At 38.3% G+C, this 22,002-nt stretch overlaps 1 protein-coding gene across 1 annotated transcript in view; it reads left to right on the forward strand.

Annotated features, from left to right (window-relative positions):
- The window catches only part of NECAB1 (N-terminal EF-hand calcium binding protein 1), a 172,411-nt gene that overhangs the window by 121,402 nt on the left and 29,007 nt on the right, over positions 1 to 22,002 (forward strand). Inside the window, exons 6-7 of the mRNA XM_063079081.1 lie at positions 14,928 to 15,064; positions 21,325 to 21,446. Of these exons, the coding sequence (XP_062935151.1) occupies positions 14,928 to 15,064; positions 21,325 to 21,446 (259 nt within the window). The remainder of the gene's footprint in view (positions 1 to 14,927; positions 15,065 to 21,324; positions 21,447 to 22,002) is intronic.

Below are 22,002 nucleotides of genomic sequence, written 5' to 3' on the forward strand. Positions count from 1 at the left end.
GTTCTGCTCTGATCTTAATGATTTCTTTCCATCTGCTAACTTTAGGTGTGGATTGTTCTTGTTTTTCTAGTTCTTTAAGGTGAAGTGTTAGGTTGTTCACCTGCTATCTTTCCATTCTTCTGAAGTGAGCATTTAATGCAATAAATTTCCCCCTTAATACTGCTTTTGTAGTATCCCACAGGTTTTGGTATGATGTATCATCATTTTCATTAGTTTCCATAAATTTTTTGATTTCCTGCTTGATTACTTCTTGGACCCATATGTCATTAAGTAGAATGCTGTTTAATTTCCATGTGTTTGTATAGTTTCCAGAGTTTCGTTTGTTATTAATTTCTAGTTTTAATCCATTGTGGTCTGAGAAGATACATGGGATAATTCCAATTTTTTTGAATTTATTGAGACTTGATTTGTGACCTAATATGTGATCTATCCTGGAGAATGATCCATGTGCTGCTGAGAAGAATGAATATCTGAGGTTGTTGGATGGAATGTTCTGTAGATATCTGCCAATTCCAATTGGTCTAGAGTCTTGTTTAGATCTTGTGTTTCTCTACTGATTCTTTGCCTAGATGATCTGTCTAATATTGACAGTGGGGTGTTCAGGTCCCCTGCTATTATGGTATTAGTGTCTATTTCCTTCTTTTGGTCTAATAGAGTTTGTTTTATAAATCTGGCTGCTCCAACATTGGGTGCGTACATATTTATGATTGTTATGTCTTCTTGATGGATCAGTCCTTTTATCATTAAGTAGTGTCCCTCATTGTCTCTTTTTATGGTTTAGAGTATAGGGTAGAGTATTCTTGGCTGGCAATCTTTGTCTTTTAGTATTTTGAAAATATCATCCCGTTCCTTTCTAGCTTTTAGGGTTTGTGATGAAAAGTCTGAGGTTAGCCTGATTGGGGCTCCCTTATAGGTGATTTGACGCTTCTCTCTTGCAGCTTTTAAGATTCTCTCTTTGTCTCTGAGTTTTGCCAATTTAACTATAACATGTCTTGGAGAAGGCCTTTTTGGGTTGAATACTTTTGGAAATCGTTGAGCTTCCTGGATCTGAAGATCTGTGATTTTTCCTATACCTGGAAAGTTTTCTGCCACTATTTTGTTGAATATGTTTTCAATGCAATCTCCGTTTTCCTCCCCTTCTGGAATACCCATGACTCAGATATTTGAGCGCTTAAGGTGGTCTGATATCTCTCTCAGATATTCTTCAATGTCTTTGATTCTTTTTTCTTTCTTTTTGTCTGCTTGTGTTATTTCAAACAGCCCATCTTCAAGTTCAGAGGTTCTCTCTTCAACTTCGACAAGCCTGCTGGTTAAACTCTCCATTGTGTTTTTTATTTCGCTGAATAATTTCTTCAGTTCAGCAAATTCTGCTACATTTTTTTTCAGGAAATTGATTTCCTTGTACATTTCCTCTTTCAGGTCCTGTATACTTTTCCTCATTTCATCATGATGTCTAGCTGAGTTTTCTTGTATCTCCTTCAGTTTCCTTAGAATTATCACTCGAAATTCCTTGTCAGTCATTTCAAGGGCTTCTTGTTCTATAGGATCTAGTGTTTGAGATTTAATAACTTTTGGTGGTGTACTTTCTTGATTTTTTGTATTTCTGGTATCTTTTTTTTGATGTGTATTCATTGTGGCAGGGGGTTTCACAGTCCACCGGTTTTTGACTATTGACTAACTAGGATGTTGCTCTGGTTGCCAATTTGGTATGGCTACCTCCGTGACTGCTTAATTGGCCTCTAGTGCCTTGTGTGTGTGGTTGCCTTGGGTCTTGGGCCTCTCCGGGGAGCTACCTCTCTGGTCAGCTTGGACTCTGCTGGGCTGCTGGATCACGGGGCGGTACCACAGGGTGTGTGGTCTCTGCTGAGCTTCCACTTCCCGTGCAGGACTTCTCCCTGTTCCGTGCACTCTGGCCCGGGCTGTTGGATCATGTAGTGGCGACCCCACAGGGTGTGTGGTTTCTGTCGAGTCTCCGCCTCCCTGGCCGGACGTCTCCCTGCTCTGTGCGCACTGGGCTGGGCTGGGACATGTCTTCTGCAACCCTTGTCTATCAGCTGGGCCTTCAAGACCCTGCTCGGCACTGCCTCGCCCAGGAAGTCTACCAGATTTCTGCTAGGCACAGACGACCGGTCACTCTGGGTGCCTTTGTAGCACTGTGTAGATCTTTCTTGGGACTTATCACCTTCCTCCTGGTATCGCGGTTATTTGTGTACTTGTCTTATCTCCCACACCAGAGCATGAGCTCCTCAGGGGAGGAGCCTGCAGCACACGGTTCACCTTTGAATCCCCCCAGCATGGACCGAGTCTGGTGCCCGCCCACAGTCAGCTCTCCGTCAGGTTCAAGCGAACTCGGGAACTCCCCGACCACACTATTCCTAACCAGAAATCGGTTAGGCATTTTTCCGAACTGGTGGCTGCAGAGATGGTATCTGCCTCCCAGTAACAGGAAGTTTACCAGGGGCTGGAGCCCAGGGTGTGGTGGAGTGACAGTCGGCACAGCCCGTACTTCCTTGCCCTCCCGACGCTGGCTGGGGACGCCCCACGCCACCAACCCCACCAGGGAACCACGGAGGGAGTGGGAGGGGAGGCCAGCCCGCAGGCCCCGGGAAGCCCCACGCCAGGGCAAGTAAGTAGGAAGGCTCAGTGAGGAGCCCAGCTGGGTGAGGAGGACAGGCTTGGTCCAGCCGGGCCGGAGCTGCCACCACCTGAGAAAATGGAGGCAGCCCTGGGGGCGGTGAGTGGCCTGGTGGGGCAGGTGGAAGCCAGGCGGGTGTCTGCCCCCCTAGCAGGGCCAGGCCAGGGGTCACTCACAGGGCTGTGCCGGTTCGGGCGGCTCCCTCTCTGCCTCTGCTTTGTCGCCGTCCCCATTCTTGGCCGCCGCTGCCTCGGGCTGCTCAGTCAGTCCCGGCGCAGCTTGGGCGCTCCCAGGAATCTTCTTTTATGCCAGCCTGAAACCTCGAATCCTGAATAGGGCATCTGGCCACCTTCAGCGCGGCCCCGGCCTCTGGGATCCTGGCTGCATCAACAGCAGCCCCGGTGCTGTTTTCCCTGTTTAGAGACTCACTTTTGCAGCTAAGAAACAGTTCTTTTCCTGCTCCATACTTCAAAGCTGTTGCCTGTAAATGAGGCAGCCTCTCCTGCCAAGGGCAAAGTGGCGGTCAGCCCCCATGACCGGCCACCAGCAACGATCCTCCCTTAAGAGACGGTAAGAGGAAGGTCTACAAGTTTCCCGGGTGCCTAAGGCCCAGTGGCCGCCTTTTCCACCTCAGCTACTCCACGCCAACCGCCGCAGCCACCGCCCCAGAAAGATTTCTTAAACAAGATACAAAATACAATGTATATCTTAATAATATGGTGTGATTTATAACTTTTACTTCATTAAGTTCAATAATATCTGTACATCAAAAGACAGCACTTTGAAGAAAACAACAAACCAAGAGAACATATTTATAAAATTCAATTATCAAGAACTGGTGTTAAGAACTTTTAAAGAAATCCTATGAATCAATAAGGAAAAATCAAAATACATAATAGAAAAAATTTTGGCAAAGTACAGAAATGGAAACTTCAAGAAGGAGCATGGGAAAGTCCAATATAGCCTGTGAAAAATTACTTGTAGAGTTTGGCATTGTGCAGCGTTGGGCAATTGTGATTTCCATTTATCGTAGGCCAATTTAGTGGAGTGCTCCATGGGGCCCATGCAGAGGATTTAGCACTTGCACCCTGGAGTTTAAACAACATTGGGACTGATTCGCCACGTACTTGTGTGGAGAACTCTAACAGAGGCTAGGTTAGAACTGCCCATGCCTGAAGGCAGATAGAAGAGCAAGGCTGCATGGTTGACCCATGTTCAGAAGGAGATGGAACAAGAAGTCATGCTTGTTGTTTCAGCTGTAGATTCCTCAAGAAGGAAGAGAAAGCATAAAATATATAATTTAGTATTTCTATTTACTAAAATTTTACTGTATTGTATCTGGGTACTGATTTTTTATTTTTAATTTATGCCGTTGAGCATCTGTGTTTTTGTTTCCTGTTCGTTTTTGACACTCTTAGTCTTCTCTTACTTTCTTAGGAGCACTGCTGTGCGTTGAAAATAGTATTTGTCAAACTTTATCTACCTTTCACAGTGCATCAATAAGTTTAATTAAATATTCTAAAATGCTCCTTTTAAAGATGGAACTTCCAGGAATTTTGTTTAATATAAATATTACTTTCCAATTTATTGGTTTGCAAGTAAGATATTCAGAACCAATTTTAAGTAGTCTGTATAGACATCTAGAAGATTTTTTGAGAAAGGAGAATACAGGTAGATTTGTGTAATTCATTTTTCCCTTAGATATGTTCCCCATGTATTTTTAATCACCTGGGAATTTGGAGGTCTTTATTTCTTGTAATCCACCTGGGTTTGTGTGTGTGTGTTTTAGCAGGCTGTATTTGTTTTAGCTAGCTAATACCATAGAATCCCTTCCACCATGACCACTTGACTTATTCTTCAAGATGGTCCTTAAGAACTCTCATACATTGTTGGTGGGACTGCAAAATGGTGCAGCCTCTATGGAAAATGGTATGGAGGTTCCTCAAACAATTGCAGATAGATCTACCATACGACCCAGCTATCCCACTGTTGGGAATATACCCAGAGGAATGGAAATCATCAAGTCGAAGGTATACCTGTTCCCCAATGTTCATCGCAGCACTCTTTACAATAGCCAAGAGTTGGAACCAGCCCAAATGTCCATCATCAGATGAGTGGATACGGAAAATGTGGTACATCTACACAATGGATTACTACTCAGCTATAAAAACGAATGAAATACTGCCATTTGCAACAACATGGATGGACCTTGAGAGAATTATATTAAGTGAAACAAGTCAGGCACAGAAAGAGAAATACCACATGTTCTCACTTATTGGTGGGAGCTAAAAATTAATATATAATTCACACACACACACAAAAGAAAACCGGGGGGGGGGGGGAAGAAGATATAACAACCCCAATTACTTGAAGTTGATACGACAAGCAAACAGAGGGTACATTGGTGGCGGGGGAAGGGGGGGAGGGAGGAGGGAGGGAGGTTTTGGTGATGGGGAGCAATAATCAGCCACAATGTATATCGACATAATAAAATTTAAAAAATAAAATAAAATAAAATAAAAAAGAGGTCACAGATCAAAAAAAAAAAGATGCTCCTTAAGATTTCAACTAGTTTCTAAGCCTATCCTTATACACTTAAAATAGGCCAGTGCTAAGAAAGGCAAGCCCAGGCTGTGCTCTCAGGTGACAGCCAGTCTCTTCTTATGTTGCCCAGTCATTTTCTTGAACATGTTTGAGAAGTGGTGAATGCTGTCTTTCAGTATAAAATTTCAGATTTCCAAATGTGCAATGCAGAATGCAATGAAGTTACAGGCACAGAGAGATCATCCACACCCCTTACTATCAATCATGGCCATATTGAAATGTGATAAATAACACATCATATTTCATTAATTCTAAGATGCATTTTTTTTCTCTTTTTAACATCTATCTATGAAATTGCAATGCATCTTGCCAGTGATGGTGCATAAAAATTAATTGGCAATATTTTATGTTTTAGTGGTATACAAAATATCAGCATAATGGTGCATCTTATAATTAATGGCATTTTATATTTGATGAAATCTAATGTTTTGTTCTTTTTAATGTCTCACTGGAAAAAATTTCTCTGCGATTTGTTATTCTGAGGAAGTTTTCTATTCCCAGGCTTATTTTTTTCTGAATAAAAAATTACTGGTATATTTTAATATTACTGGTGTTTTATTCATAAGTGGGCCACAAGGGCAAATTAAATCCAGAAATGTGTCCGTGTTTATAGATTTACTAAGCAGCCACCAATTCCCATACACGATGCTGTTTAGAAATGCTCATAATATTTTAATACCCAATTACTTCTTCTAACACATAATTTATTTAGATGAAAGCAGAGAGATCGTATATGATGTTTTGAAAATGTATATGTCTCTGATAAATTCAGAAATTTAGGCTTATTAACTTAACATCTTAGAGGACTGTGATTAAAATAGAACTATCCATCTGACACACACTGTTTAGTAGGAGTCAAATTACAAGTGACTATTACCCTTGGGGTATTATTTACTTGAACTGTGTCTTATATCTATTCTACAAGCTTAAAAATGTTATTCAAAGAAAAGTACATGATCAGTAAGGTGAAAAGAGATTATTTATGGGGAAGAAATATTGATATTTTATTACCAATATCAGCAAACATGAGTTGAGTCTAATTTATGTATGAATATGGCTCTCTGCTGTTCATACTGAAAAATGTAACATTTGGTTCTATGTTACATTCCAGAAAAAATGCAGGCTAGCAGTTGAGATAGTATATGAGAGGTGATAAAAATTACTAATTTGGAAGTGTTTACAGATTACTTTGTCCTAGTGCCTGCCAAAGAGTCCTGTATTTTACAGCCCATATCTGTCTACTCCCACAGCTTCTCAACATATGAGGATGGTATATTTCTACCAGACTCATTCCTACTCATATCTCAAACTTTTTATTGTAAAATAAAAGAAGGAGAAAAGCCACACAAATCAAATGTAGAACTTAATGATTATAAAGAAAACATTCTTGAAACCACCACACAGATCAATAAACCAAACCTACCAGTCACCCCAGAAGCCCTTCCCTGTGTCTATCTCGATTATGATCCCTCCTCTGAAAATAACTACAAAACTGATCCCTCCAGGAATCCCTTCTTTGCATTTTATTATGGTTTTATCATACAGATGCTCATCCCTAGAAACTATAGTTTAGCTGTGCCCATTTTCATGTCTGTTTAATCTCTTTTAATTTACAGGTTACCCCTCGATCCTTTCTATTTATTTATTTTTATAATTTTCTGTTGCAGAACCTAGAGAGGTACTCGTGGCTTAGACTTTGCTGGTTGCCTACTCATGGCACAATTCATCCTGTTCTTCTGAACTCTGTTTTTTGCTGCTAATTGTCAGCTGAAATCCAGAGGCTTGTTTGACAAGACTATTCCTGGTAGTGTTTTTCCCATCAGGAATCACATAATCACATACTACCTGGTTGTTGCTTTTTATATATTTGTGCGTGCGTGTGTGTGTGTGTGTGTGTGTGTGTGTGTGTGTGTGTGTGTGTGTAGACAGCATTTGATGCTCAATGCCTACACTGGGTGTCAGCAAACTCCAGCTGTTGACCAAATTCTGCCATCCATCTCTTTTATATGGTCTGTGAACACAGCCAGACTCATTCATATAAGAATTATCTATGGCTGCTCTTATGCTACAACAGCAGGATATGTAAAATATTTACAATTCAGGCATCTCAAAAAAAGTTTGTCAGTGCCTGGCCCAGATCATGGGGCTTTGTGTTGAAGTCTCTCTAGTTGCTTTGGCTATCTGCAGCTCATTCTCTAACAAATTCCTGAGGAAAGGCTCACGGAAACAATATTATCTGAGTTCCTGCGTGTTGACAATTGTGGAGGGCTCTTTATACTTAAAAGTCAATTTTTCCCTATATAAAATCCTTAGCTCTTCTTTCTTATTTTAAATATTTCAAATATATTACTATGCTTTCTTCTCGAATAGAAGTGTTGCTTTTGGAAAGTCTTGTGATAATCTAGTTTTCGTTTTGTTTTGTTTTTTATCTCATAAGTCATTTGCTCTTTATATCTAAGTGCATAAAGAATTTTTGCTTTGTCCTTTAAAGTCCAGTAATTTTACTTTGTTCTGAATTGATATTTTCATATATGTGGTATGCTTTCAATGTTTAATATCAAATATTTTTATTCAGGAAAATATTCTTGAACAGTAGATTCTATTGTTTGCTCTGTTCCTTCTGTAGGAATTCTTTTCAGTGTGTTGGATATTCTTTGCCTATCTTCACTATTTGTCACTTCCTCTGAAATCCCTTCTGTTTATTTTCTGTACTATTTTTGATTTTTAAAGTTTTCCTCTTTTCATCTTCTCTTATTAAGGTATTATGGGTTATGTTTGTTCTTGTGTTCCTTTTCATTTGGACTTAATTTCTGAAATACTATTTTTTTTCTGTTTCTAATTTTTTCTGAATTCTATCACCTCATCTTTGAGTTAATCTAACTCTGATTTATGCTGTTATTTTATTTCGTGAACTTTTTAAAAATAGCTCTTAGCTTATTTTTAAGTACTTGGTTACACTTCAATCTGTTTGGTGAGCTTGTCTTTTCGGTCCGCTTTTATTGTCTACAGGGATGTTATTCTGCTGCTCATTTTCCTTCTTATAACATTGTATAGAGTTTGATCCTAATAATTTTTTGTTGCTCATTTTTTTAAAAAATAATAATTTTTATGGATTTTTCAAAGGAGGCTGTATTCTAACTTCACAGAACTTCCTCTTAAGTAGTTGTCCTGTAGTATTAAATAATATGGTGGTTTTCCTTGTGATATTTCCTGGCTTTGTTTTTTTTTTTCCCTACTTTTTATCTGAGTCTTCTTTTCTTTGTCTCTCTGACTGTGTCCTACCCAGTTTTGATTCTACTCCCAGCAGATTCTCCTCAGTGCAGGTCCCTCCTGACGTAGTGTTGTGATGATTGATTTCAAGAGTTCACAGGGGGCTATGTGGTTCCAGCCCTTGGGGCCTCACTCGGATTTTTGTACTCTCTCATTTTTGTACTCAGCTTCTTTTGGGTAAAACACCTCCCTGTTTCAATTCTCCAACTGGCCACTGTTATTCTGGTGAATATTTGTTGGCCACTTTGGAGCTCGTTTGTTCTCAGGTTTGTTACTTATCCCATTGCTTCCATTTGTTTCTGCCTACACAGCCAGCAAAACCATGCCATGCTGGTCTTGTGACTGGCAGTGATTTGTCCTTACCCTCTTGTAATTTAACAATAGTACCTTGTAATCTAGTTTTGATCTATTTGTTGTCTATTCTAGGTTTTTTTTGGTTGTTATTACTTTTATCTAGTTGTTCTGTCTGGTATTTTTGTGAAGATTCCAAGTTTCAGAAACTATGCCACCAATATGGCCGTCTTCCCCAACCCCTCCTATTAATTTTCTTGAGTTATTTTCATATATATTTTCTACTGCACATCTGCTACCTTGCTTTTAAAAAAATGTGCACCTTTAGTGTACATATTTTTTTACCATATTGAAGCTGTGATCCACAGAATTCTAAATTTTTCTAATTTCTACATTTCGGTGATATAGAACAAGGGAATGGACCTAGATGAATAAGACCAGATTCATACTGGTTTGAGCAGAAGGGAAGAAATCTTAGCCAATATGCATATACATATCTGGGAGAGAAAGGGAGAAAGAGGAGTAAAATCAGAGTGTGAGAAAAAATTTTGGAAAGATTCTAGAAAATGAGATGCTCTCCAGGAGGATATGGCTCTGAGAATTCAGAGGAGATATAAAGGAATGTAAGAAGTGTTATTTAGGTTTATAAATTGTATCCCAAGAATTATCCTTGATAAGAAACAAGTCAAATATGGAAACCTTTTGAGTAATTTTGCAGTTGAACTCTACATTTCAAACCTGACACTCCTCAAAGACTGAATTCTGTAGGTCACAGCTTCCATATGGTAACGAATATATATAAAAGGTACACACTTTTTTAAAAGCCAGGTATCAGGTATGTAGTAGAAGATATATATGAAAAGAACTCAGGAAAATTAATGTTTATGGAAAGACTACTAAATGCAAGATACCAACTATACACTTATCCTATCAAAATTTTGAAGTGAACTATAATCACTGCAGACAAACCCAGGTCTTGTGAATTTGGAGCCAATGATCTGTGCATTACACTTTGTAATATCCCTTCTCCAGTGGATTAATAGCAGTAATGAACATTTATCAAAAACTATGAGCTAGATGCGGTACTGTGTGCTTTACATGCTGTATTTCATTAATCCTCACAACAAGCTTATCACTGTTCTTATCCACAGTTAAGGAAATAGGGATTTAGAAAGGTTGAAACTTTTTCAAGTTCACAAAGCTGTCAAGTGGCACAAGTACAGGTTAGAACTTCAGTGCAACTATCTTCAAACACAGATTCTTAACCACTACACTATACATTATTAGACGCCTATGAATGTGACCTTGGTCTTCATCTGTTAGCTCTTCATCTCCAGGTTTGGGCTGACTCTGTAAATGTCCCCATCCAAACACAGGTGTGAACCCATGTGCATTTCCCTAAAATTCTATTTGTTTGAAGAAGATTACTTCCCACCAGAATGGGATTGTTCTTCAGGCTAAGACATCCAAGGGGTCATATGTTCTTGTTAGGGTCTTGTCATGTGAGATAGAGCATAGAAGAAGCCAGAGGAAGGGGGTTACATGAAGTAAAACCCTACCAACTCTAGGATTAGCCCTTTACAATGGAGTTTCTCAATGTAAAGTTCATAAATAATATAATTCATCTCTATTTTCCAATTTCAAGCTACAGAATATCTGGTTAATATAGGGCTTAGAAAATATTTTAATGTATTGGTTGTTTAATAATATTTTATTCCAAAATTATATTTATCTTCTCTTTCATTAACCTGAGAATATATAAGTTCCTTAAGCCTTGGGAATCTGCATTTTAAAATTATTTTAATCTTATGTTTTGCTATCTAAGATTTCCAAAGACATATCAAGATTAACCTTCTTTCACTTTTAAGACACTTAATTAAGGACAAGTTCTTTATTTTTCTAAGGTTTAAATTTGATATAGTGTTTTTCCAGTTTGAAAAAAAAATGTGCTATTTAAAATGAGAGCCTGGGAATATTTAAAAGAAGTAGGACATAGATTATGTGTGTAAACCAGTTAGTATAAAAAAGGTAACAGTTTTGGGAAGAGTAGAAAACGAGAAAAAAACAACCTCATCTTTGTAAAGTTATTTTTTTTCTTGTTATAAAAGTGGGCACAGATGTCTCACACAGGAAAGGGGAGAGCTGCAGGGGCTTAGATCACAAGGCAGTCAGAAGAAGTACCTCCTGCTAAATGTGATTATATCTGACTCCATAAACAAGAAGACACTGAGACTAGATGTCACTGACTTGATTAATTTTCAAATAGGACAAACACAAACAGGGAAGACTGATGCTCTGATTTTCCAAATTAACTCAGATGATTCATAGTGAGTTAATAACTGAGATCTCCACTCTTGCATCAACCAGATGGGCCGAGCTTGCTTAGTGAGAAATGATCTGAGACTTCATATGTGCAGGCAGTCCCCTAAGAAGCCTGATTTTTAACTCACTATGCTTCTAATGCTAGGATTTTTTACTTGAATGAAAGCTAGCCCTGTTCTAGCTCCACAAAAAAGAAAAAAGAAAAAAAAAACATGGAATGAAATGTTTGCCTTCTGGCTTTCTAAAGGCAAAAATAGAAGTATTAATGTTACTTTGTTCACAATTTCCACTTAATAATTCACGTAACTGACAATTATCAGTGACCTGAGCAAACATTACTGGGATCTGAGAAATGTAGTTTTAGCTTTTATTTGCCTATATCCTTTCTAGTAGATATGGAGGACTAAACTATGTTTGAAAAAAAGAGGCAGAATCTGGATATTGAGTATCATCTGAACTTTTTTAATTTTTTCCCCACTGCTTTACTAGACAGTAGAAGTTCTTTCTGCCAGTCTTTCGAATTCCAGGTTTTGCCCAAAGGAACACATGCCTTACTTTACGTCAACATATCAGTCTTCTGGGGAGTTAGGAATGCAAAGATCCCTTTTTGTACCTTCATAATCAACACATTTGTTGAGAATAAAAAGGGCCAGGCTTTGACATTTTCCAGCTTGTTATCTGTTTAATTTTCCATCTGCTTCTTTTGCCACTGCCTTCCAAAGGAACATCTGCTGCGTATCTGAGAGAAGGGAAGGGAGATTGGATCTGTGCCACCTGGGTCTGCAGTCTCAAACCTTGGGATCCAGAATAAGGGAATGGAAGAAGACTAACAAATGGTCTAGAAAATGAAATGAGGGCAAACAGTTTGTTAAGAAAAAAGGCATTTCCCTTTATTGCGGAGCCCACATGACCGGGCTAGCTGGGCAGCAGTGTTTACAGACAGCAAGGGCTAGAGGCAGGGGGAGGCAGCTGGTGACAGGAGAAGTACATGAGCAGTACCCAGAGCCCGGATGCTCCCTCTGGCATCTTCCTCTCCATGTGGTACCCTGTTCCTCACATGCTCTTTAAATGTTTACTGGACAGCTGCTGTGAGCAGCTTTGTTCTGGTCATTCTGGAAGTAGAGATGAATAAGACATAATCCCTACTCTTAAAGAGCTGGCCTAAAAATGGGGGAGATAGACAAGCAAACAACAGAGAGAAATATGAAGTGGTAGATTCTATGCCTTAAAGAAGGCATAGGGAAAAGATGTCACAGGAACACACAGAAGGAAAGGAAGTGAGCTTAATCCTGCGACATGAAGTGGTGTTTCAGGGAGAGGAAGGGCTGTACAGAGACGATGCCATGAGCTGAGTCTGGAAGCATAAGTGGTTATACTATTAGAAAACAAGTTCTTTTTTTCTCCTTATCACCAAGGGGGAGCACATAACAGCACGTCTTCATAATTGACTCCAGAAACTTAATCCCCCAAAGCCTTAAGCCCACCCATCACCCCTCTCAATGCCAACACATCAATATTTATGTCAAGAATGTCAACCAACTGTTTTGTGTCATTTCTTAATATTATCTGGAGAGTCACTAGTGGGGATAGCAAACTTTCATCACAGTGAGAAGTGTCAGCATAATAATTTCCTGATTTGCTACAATGGAGGAATGATGGGATAGCCAGTTTTCTGACTTTAATTTTCCTTAAATATCTAACTTTAACATCGCCAAAATCTTTACACAGGTATGAAAGACCATAGTAGCAAATGCAATAAATTCTTAGGGTTAAGAGTTTATCTGCAAACAATCAGGTACTGAATGAGTACCTAATCTGGACACCAGGAGGGATATAGAAGTCTAAGACATGACCTTTGTGTCCAAGAGGCTAAAACCAAGTTGCAATGACCAGAGTGCTTAAACTGGATAACTAAAAGGAAGACAAAACAAAACAAAACAAAAACAAAGAGAACAAAAACTTCTTTCTGTAGTTCTGACTTGAGAAATATTAAACATTTAAATGAGAAAAAAATAAGGCCAACACTATGCTTCATTGCTCAGTAAATGTATGCTTCCTTCACTTTTCAATGCTGTCTACAAATAGGCGTAAAACTTTTTATCATTTGCTTTAGATTAGTCATAGTGTATACTGAGATGCAAATAGAGTTGGCGTAATCTCTGACTATACAATTATGCTTTGTCTTCATTTTACTAAATTTTATTTTAAAACTGTGTTGGCGAAATGGAAATAACGGTGGGGAATCAAACACACCTTTTCTTCTATCATTACATTTTCTTTTTGTCTCAAAGGAAAGCTTTCCTTGATTTAAAAAAATGCATTGGAAAATAATTTTTTTAAGTTTTTATTGTCAATAAATAGCAAGTTATGAAATTAAGTATTTTGTGTATTTTTTAGCTTGATTTAACTCACCAAAAATCTTCATGATTATTATGAGTATGTAATGTTTAGTTTTATGGTTAGTTTCTTAAATGGAGTTTAAGGACATTACAATTTTTAATTTTTATTTTATGTTTTTGACCTTGAATTTTTATTTATTTATTTATTTATTTATTTACTTATTTATTTATGATTATCCATATTTAACAATCTTTAATTTTTAAATAAGACCATTAGATGTGGTGGATAAGAAAATTTACTGTGTTGTTCACTTGTAAAGAATGGGCTTAAAGAGAGACTGATGATTGAAACCTCTGATTATTTCAAATTAGGAAAGAGATAAGGTTTTCTATGACCTTAGGTTGTCTGCTAGCAGAAAAAAATTTAAAGTAATTTATATCAGGAGACCACACTCCAATATTTTCTAATTTAGAGCTTCTATGAGCACAGAATAGTTTTGAGTTGGAAGTATGTCAGAGTTACTTGTTCTGATTTGTGAGAAAGCTGAGATCCAGAAAGGTTAAATAACTAAATTTTGTTTGGGTTCACAAACATGCCCTAAAATTCTCCAGCACATCATGACTCATGGCATTATCTTCTCACCATCATCCCTTTCAGTTTTGTATTTTCAACCATGAAAAATCATTTTGTTTAAGGACAGAGCCAAACAAATCCTTTTCTTGGCTGAACTTGAATATACCATTTCCACTCAAAGCTCTAGAAAAACAGATTTAGTTGGCTGGGCCCATGACCTGAAAGAGTGGTTCTGGCACCATTTCATTTTATGCCAACCTGGTTTTCTTTGTTCTCCCTGAAACTTTAGAGGACAAGAGCTACTGGTACCATCCACAGCTCCCCCATCTACCTTGACTAAGCTTGGCAAGTATGGCCATTAAGTCTGCATTGATCTCCTGTAGGCCTGGCTCTGTTTGAATGAATGGTGCTCTTGTGGATGAGGTGTTGTGCTAGAAGTCAGCTGCAAATGAGCTTCAGGTAAAGTTACTGAGGGAGGAACAAAGGCAGATTTAATAAACTGTTTAAGTATTTCAAGCCTAAGATTTTCTAAATTTTAAAATAACTACATATAATTTCCTTTGGCTTCAGCATAATACGGATCAGGCATAATAAATACATCAAGAGGGAATTAAGCCAATTGCTGAAACATGACAGCATTTTGTTGGAAATACATGAGATAATATATTATGGCATAGTCATCAATATTCCAGTCATTTCTGCAGCTTTTTATTCATCTTCTGGTAGGTGGATGGAGATCTGCAGCAGTCCCCAGAGCCCAACACATCTTTTCTCCTCTCTAACCTCTCCCTCAGTAGGATTAATCTGAGATTGATGGGTCCATGAGGGGAAAACCACTCCTGATTATTTTTCCCTACCAGACTTCTAATTGCCTTTGTTTTGTCACCTTTAGGACTACCAAGAAGCCTCCAATTTGGAACAATTTGTAACTCGATTTTTATTGAAGGAGACCTTGAATCAGCTGCAGTCGCTTCAGAATTCCCTGGAATGTGCCATGGAAACTACTGAGGAGCAAACCCGTCAAGAAAGGCAACTAAACGTTTTCATGTCTTGTCTCTCTATCATGGAAAACCAGTTGAGGGGCATTATATTTATAGTAGTTAAAACTAAAAATAAGAATTAATAGATTTAAAAAGAACGGCAGGAATCTCCACTGGGTGCTTGCCTTATTATTTGCCTCTAAAAAGATCATTCCATTTTTTTAATTGTCCATCATTTATTCAATAAATTTTAATTGAGAATATAGTAGATGGAGAAGACTTTAAAAGATATTAGAGCTGACATAAAGATACATTTATTATAATGTCAGTCCTTAAGGAGACTGAAGTCTTTTACGTAAATAAGACATGAACACTAAAACTATACTGCAAGGTACAGAGTGATAAATACCATAGAGATGGGGAAATAAATTGCCAATATGTTTCAGAAGAGTAAAAGATTAACTGTGGGTAGAGGGATCAAAGTCAATTGCATGGAGTTTCTCTATAACATTTGAGCTTGTCTTATAAATGGGTATAATTTGAAAATGAAGACATTATAGCAAAGAACCTAACAGATTAAGTGAACCTGGATGGATATACTGGGGAGACTTGGGAATTCAATAAGCCTAATTATTTAAGGAAGCAGATAAGACAGAATGAGGGGAAAGATTTCAAAATTCAATGCCACCAATAGGTATCACCAAGAACAGTGATATTTTAAGAGCTATATAAAAGCACTAATGTTAAAGAGAAACCTGTATTAGAAATGTGTAAAGCAGACATCAAAATAATTCCAGCCAACAGATGGTACTTTCTTGAGTTATCATTGTTTATACCTTGAAAGCTAGAGAAGGGCTTGGCACAACTCTTGCTCCTGTCACATATGTTGACTGATGTGTTACTTTAAACTTATAGATGTGCCTTATCTAACTTTTGCATCTTAAATTAGAATCATGTAGTAAGTTTTTTGAACAGGCTGATAATAGACCACTGTGTAAAACCAATTTTTCTAAACAAATTAATGGATACATAATTATTAGGACATGTCCAAAAAACAGTGAAAGTTTCAACCATGTGTTTACAATGTGAAATGAGTGAGCACCACCAATTCTAACAAAAAAGCCTGTAATTCCAGAATCTAATGAGCTTGTGCAGCTGACAAATGCAGGGATGCACTCTTCAATGGATCTGTGCAGCATTCTTCACATTATAAACTTCCTATTTTCACTGCATTGGGCAGTTGTGTTACCACATGACAAAGTGTAACAATTAACTTTAGAAAAGCAATGACCTAGCTCCTCAGCTTTGAGCAGAGAATAACTGAATATCCTGAAGCACAATGAAATTGATTTCATGCCCCTAATAAGAAAATGAGAACTGTTTTATTCTTTCTTTTGTTTAGACTTTCTGGAAATAAAATGGATTCTCTCTTTTTATAATCTATCATTTGCCACCTGAGAAGAGGCTTGAAAAGGTGCCCTGCTCACCTTCTTCACATGCAGTTCTGTCTTTTTTTCTATAGTCATCTCCTGCAAGCTCGTGCTCTGCATTTACCACGATAGAGTGAATGTTTAATGAACAACCGTTCTTTGTGTCAGGCCACAGGCTAGCCTTGAACTCTTATGATTGCTGCCAACAGCTGCATAGCAGCTGTGTTTAATGAGAAGGAGCAATGGTAATACAGAGTTTAAGGGACGTAGAAGACACTAGAGGATTAATGAACCTTTTATTTCTAGATTTCTAGCTCAAAGAGAGCTTCAGGGAAATAATGAGAAATATTACTGGTGTGATGTTAATTTGGGGAGTGCTAGTATATGGTATTTGACTTAGGTGTTCAGGGACACCCAAATCCCACCCCAAATCTGTGATACTCCTCCCTGGGAGGTTTCTGAAAAAAATGCATAAACAAGCAAGTAGAAAATGAGGTACCACCCTGGGTTTATGCCTGTAGTATTCTATGTGAAGTCACTGATGAACCAGACTGAAGCATGCAAACTAGGCCCAAACCAAAGGGGGCTGTGTCTCCTCTCCCAAGGCTCCATCTTCCTATCAGCTGGCCACCAAAACCAAAGAGAGGAGAGCCCCCGGGTCCTCACTGGTGAAATAAGACAGAGAAGAAAGCTGTCTCCTTCCCATTATATCAATCAAGAGAACAGTGAAAACGCCTTTTGGAGACACCACTTGAACTGGACCTTTAAGAATGGATTTAAATGGCAGAATAATAGTCTCCCTGAGGGAATCAGTCTCCTTACCATCCCATATCACCCATCTCTCGTCTGGCTAACTCCTCCTAGATTGTTTGGTAACTGGACAGTACTTTCTCTGCAAAGCCTTCCCTGCTCTCACAATAGGATTTCACACCTCCCACTTCACCATCTTCTACGCCCATAGCACCCTATATTTGTATCTACTTATGTTAGTCCCTTAATTGTTTATCTCCCCCCATTAGACTTTGAGTTTCTGGGTGACAGGGACTTTGTGTCATTCTCCCCTACTTGGTACAACTGCATGCTAAGTATATATGGAACTGGATGAATGAAAGGAAATTTCAGGTAGAGGGAATCCTATAGAGGAGCAGTAGGTGAGGGCCTGGGACAGTGAGGAGACCAATCTAATTGGTATCTGGGATTAAGAAAGATCTTAAAAGCTAGTCAGGCGCATTCAGACTAAATTCCATCAGAGATTGTCACTGGTGGTTGTAAACAAGAGAGCAATATAATGAAAACAAAGTTTAAGGAAAATTAGTCTTACAATGGAGTGTAGTACAGATTTGAGGAAGAGAGCAGGCTGTGTGAGGAGAGGTGAAATCAGTGTATCCAAAAATTCAGCAGTTTTTTTATGTTATAGAAGAGATCCCATGATGCTTTTGCACAGCCATGAGTTATATCCCACAAATATCAATAACATTCCTAGGGTTGTAATAATTTACTTCCCCTTCAGCATCAATATTACTTTGGGATTTAAAATTTGTGAAACCTAGGGATACAAAGACTCCTTGGGATATAGCAAATTTAGAGAAGTCATCTGTTCCATCTCTCAGCCCCAAGGCAGAATCGCACAGTATCATTCATCCTGCAGTAATGAGTTAGACATGCTGTGTTGGGCAAACTGTCTGTGTTTATCCATGTGAAACTGACAATTTCAGAGAGAAGGGATGTGTATAGTTGGAATGCCACAGAGGTGAGATTTTCAGATGGCATTCTACAACACTCTTTGTATCTGCCCTGGAAAACTGACTAAATGGGAGCCACTTTAATTCCATGTCTTTTGCAGGTCCTAATAGCCAGTGACAAGAGTAAGCATTATGATATTCTGAAATATCCCTCCAGAGACTCCTGTCCTCTTACATAAACTTCTCTTCCTCACAAACTAGATTTCTGGGAACAGTTTAATTATATATGGATTTCTTTTTTATAATGGAATCTGCAAGTTTGTTTTATTTTTCAAAGCTTTTCTATATCCAGGTATATGAGTAATTCCTTCTGAGCTTAGAAGTTATTTTTCTCCTTTTGATATTGTCTATTATAGAAAAAAAGGATTTAAGTTTACCTACGGGTGATTATAAGATTTCAGAGGGCTTACATTCTCTTAGCTTGAACATGAAGAAGGACTGCTCTGATCGCCTACTCCTGCAACCACCAAAACTGCTGGAAAGTTGGGGTTTTTTTTATGCCACAGGAAAATCCATAGGGAGATTTAGTTAAAGATTAGAGATAAAGCATACATGATTTATTTTGTTGTCTCCCTAACCCCTTCAAAAATGACGTTAAAAGTGCCTGGATAAAGGAGGCATTAAAGCACAAAAATAAAAAGGATAGAAGAGACAAAGGGACAGAAACTTAGAATCCAGAAAAAAGGTGAATCTAGTGGAAACTGACTTAGAAACTCTGGGAAAGCTAAAACTTAAGCAGGCAGTGTAAGAAGATGCAATGCACTTGATATCACAGAACCTCAGAAAAGCTCAAGAATTGGTGCACTACATGCAACTGATAGTGAGAGTGAAGGTAGGGCTGATATTGCTAAAAGCTCCAAACAGTGCTGCATGGTGACTGTCCCTCCCCACCACCCCCAAGTCCTTGAAGAGCCCTAGTGGTGTGCTCTCTGGAGAAGGTGAGCAGATGTTAAGCCTGACACAATGGGGGACCAGGGCACAATACTAACAAATGAGATATTAAGTGAAGGTCTGAAACCCCCTTTGCACACTCTGTTTCCAGAGCATCGACAGCTGGGTTCACATCTTACGGTTGGTGGATGCTCTCTGAGGGATTTGATCAGTCCAAAGAAAGGATTTAATGGTGCCTGTGGTCAGGGTCCCCCAGTGAATTAGCCTAGTCATGCCACTCTATAGTGGAGATTAGGAGTTGCAATCCTCACCATACACAAAGAGGTTCCAATCAGTACACCTTCTGAAATGTGTGGGGAAACCAAAAGAACAAATCAAACACAGGAAAAGAAACTTAGAAGAAAGAGAAATAATCCAGAGAGCATAAGAAAACTTTAAAAAAAAAATCACCAGTACCCTCAGAAAACTAAGAGAAGATACTACATTTATGAATCAAGGACAAGATGCTATTTAAAAAAAAAAAGAATATTCGAAGCAGACAAAAGGGCTCTTGGAAATTACGTGTGATTGCAAAAATGAAATTCTCTGAGGAAGGTTTGATAAAAGAGTATGATGAAATCTCCACAAAGAGATAAAGAACAGGAAAGAAATAATAAGAAAACTAGAGGGTCAGTCAAGAAGTCTAATATTAATAAAATAGCAATTCCAGGAAGAGAATAAAGGAGAAAAATTATCAAAGGAATAATTCAAGAAAAATTCTCAGAGCAAGGACATAAGTTTCCACCTTGATAGAACAGAGCAACAGCCATTATAATGAATAATAAAAGTCCAACATGAAGGCATGCCATTATGAAATATCAGAGTACTGGAGACAAAGATGAGTGTTTAAAAACTCCCAGAGAGAAAAACCAGATCATATGCAAAGGGTCAAGAAAACACTGGATTTTTCAATAGTGACTAGGAGCTAGAACACAATGGAGCAACTTTCTCAAAATGATTTGCAACTTAGAATTCTTTACCCCATAAAATCACCAGTAAAGTAGGTATTTATACATGCAATGTCTCAGGAATTTTACCTCTCATGGTGCACCATTCCTTGTGAAGCATCTAGGGGATATTTTCCACCAAAACATAGGAGTCAGTTAAGAGAAAAATGGAGTTTATTAAAAGCAGCTGGGGGGAGGTAATCCAAAATAGGAGAAAAGCTAAAGGAATCTCTCCTAGCTAATAGATAATAAAGAAAAAATTTTGGACGAGTAAATTAGTATTAGATTTGGCTGCCTGTAACAGAAAAAAATAAAAAATACAGTGGCTTAAACACATAAGGGTTTGTTATCTCCTATAAAGAAATCTGGTGAGGGCAGCCTAAGGCAAGTATGACATCTCTACAGATTTGTCACGGACCTTCTGTCTTTTTCCCATCTTAAATTTATATCTTTTATTCTTAAGTTTGTCTCATGGCCCAAGATGGTTGAAGTTCTAGCTATTATGTCCACATTCCAAACAGGAAAGAAGAATATGGAAAGATAAAAAGCTTTCTTCCCAGCTGAATTCCTTTAAGCAACCTTCCTAGGAGTTCCTTACAACATTTCCATGTGTATATCATGGGCCTGAGCTTTTCATATTGGGATAAAGCCTAAAACTGAAAAATAAAGAGACAGCAATTTAAGCATGTTATATACTGAAATGAAAGTAAACGCCTTAGGAAGGCCTTGATGAAAAGTGTTGCCTGTGAAAGGAGAGTGAGAGTATGGTATGGGTGTGGGAAGAGGGAGCTCCTGATTGTTGAAATAAGATTTATAAAATTATTTGACATTTTAAAATATATAGATGTATAGCTTTGATCCAAAAAAATTAAATTAAAAACTGAATGAGAAAAACAAAACTCCATAGAAGTTCTCAAACTGAACCAAATACAACAGCAGCATACACATAAATGTTTTTTTCCATTGATGATTTGGCCAACTTGAAGGAAAGAAGTTTTTCTGAAATTACAAGTTAAGATGCAATTTTTACTCAGACTTTATTTTAAGAATAAAGGAAGCCCAGAACTCTCTTCCTTAGGTTCACATGCCGTAGTACCAGATTACCTTAAGTCTCTAGGGTGTGTTTGCAAGCAGTCATTCTCACAAGTTTTCATTCTGCTGCACTAGAAAACCTTTGTGACTGACACTTGAATGTCTGTTCCTTGAGGCAAGAGACTGAAGCCCTGACACTGAGGTTCAATGTTATCTCTGTTGTTCAAGGCAAGGGCCAGCCAAGCCAGAAGTCCTGTCGATTCAATGGCCTGGAAAACGATCAAGCCGCCGAATCCAGAGACACAACAGCTTCTCCCCTAACAGCCCTCAGTTTAATGTCATTGGTCCAGGTAATGCACCCTTCCTTGCTATCCTTTGTCAAAATCAGCTCAATTTGCATATTCCAATTGATTATTCGAACACACAGCAACTAAGACAACAATAGTAATGGAACACTCTCCTTATACTAAGTAAGTTTGAGGCAAGCAGTGAAGTGTGTAGGGTATTAGAACTGTGGTGGTGATCCTAACCATCCGTTCTGTCAGAATCCTAGCAGCTGTGCCTGGGAAGCACACAGAGAGACAGGGGGCTCCATCAGCTGAGAACCAGAGGCCTGAGCTCTATACAGCTCCCCATCATCTTAAAGCAAAGCGGTACCCTTCAGGCTCCACCCTAATATGCTCTAGATCTCCGGGCCTCCCTAAACAGACGCTAAATTCATTTTGGGAAAAGGATCCTTGTTTTCTTTCATGATAGTATTAGTCATAGCTGGTGTTTTTGAAGTTTATAATGTAAGATTTATTGGGCTAAACCTAACCTGTAATTGTTAGGTTATTAAATTTGTATTGTGTCATTTATAATTATTTGAAAATCAATTTGAAATATGCAAGATTGTGTTGCTAAGTA

This window comes from Cynocephalus volans, chromosome 15 (assembly GCF_027409185.1).
Source record: "Cynocephalus volans isolate mCynVol1 chromosome 15, mCynVol1.pri, whole genome shotgun sequence".
In the NCBI taxonomy this organism is placed as follows: Eukaryota; Metazoa; Chordata; class Mammalia; order Dermoptera; family Cynocephalidae; genus Cynocephalus; species Cynocephalus volans.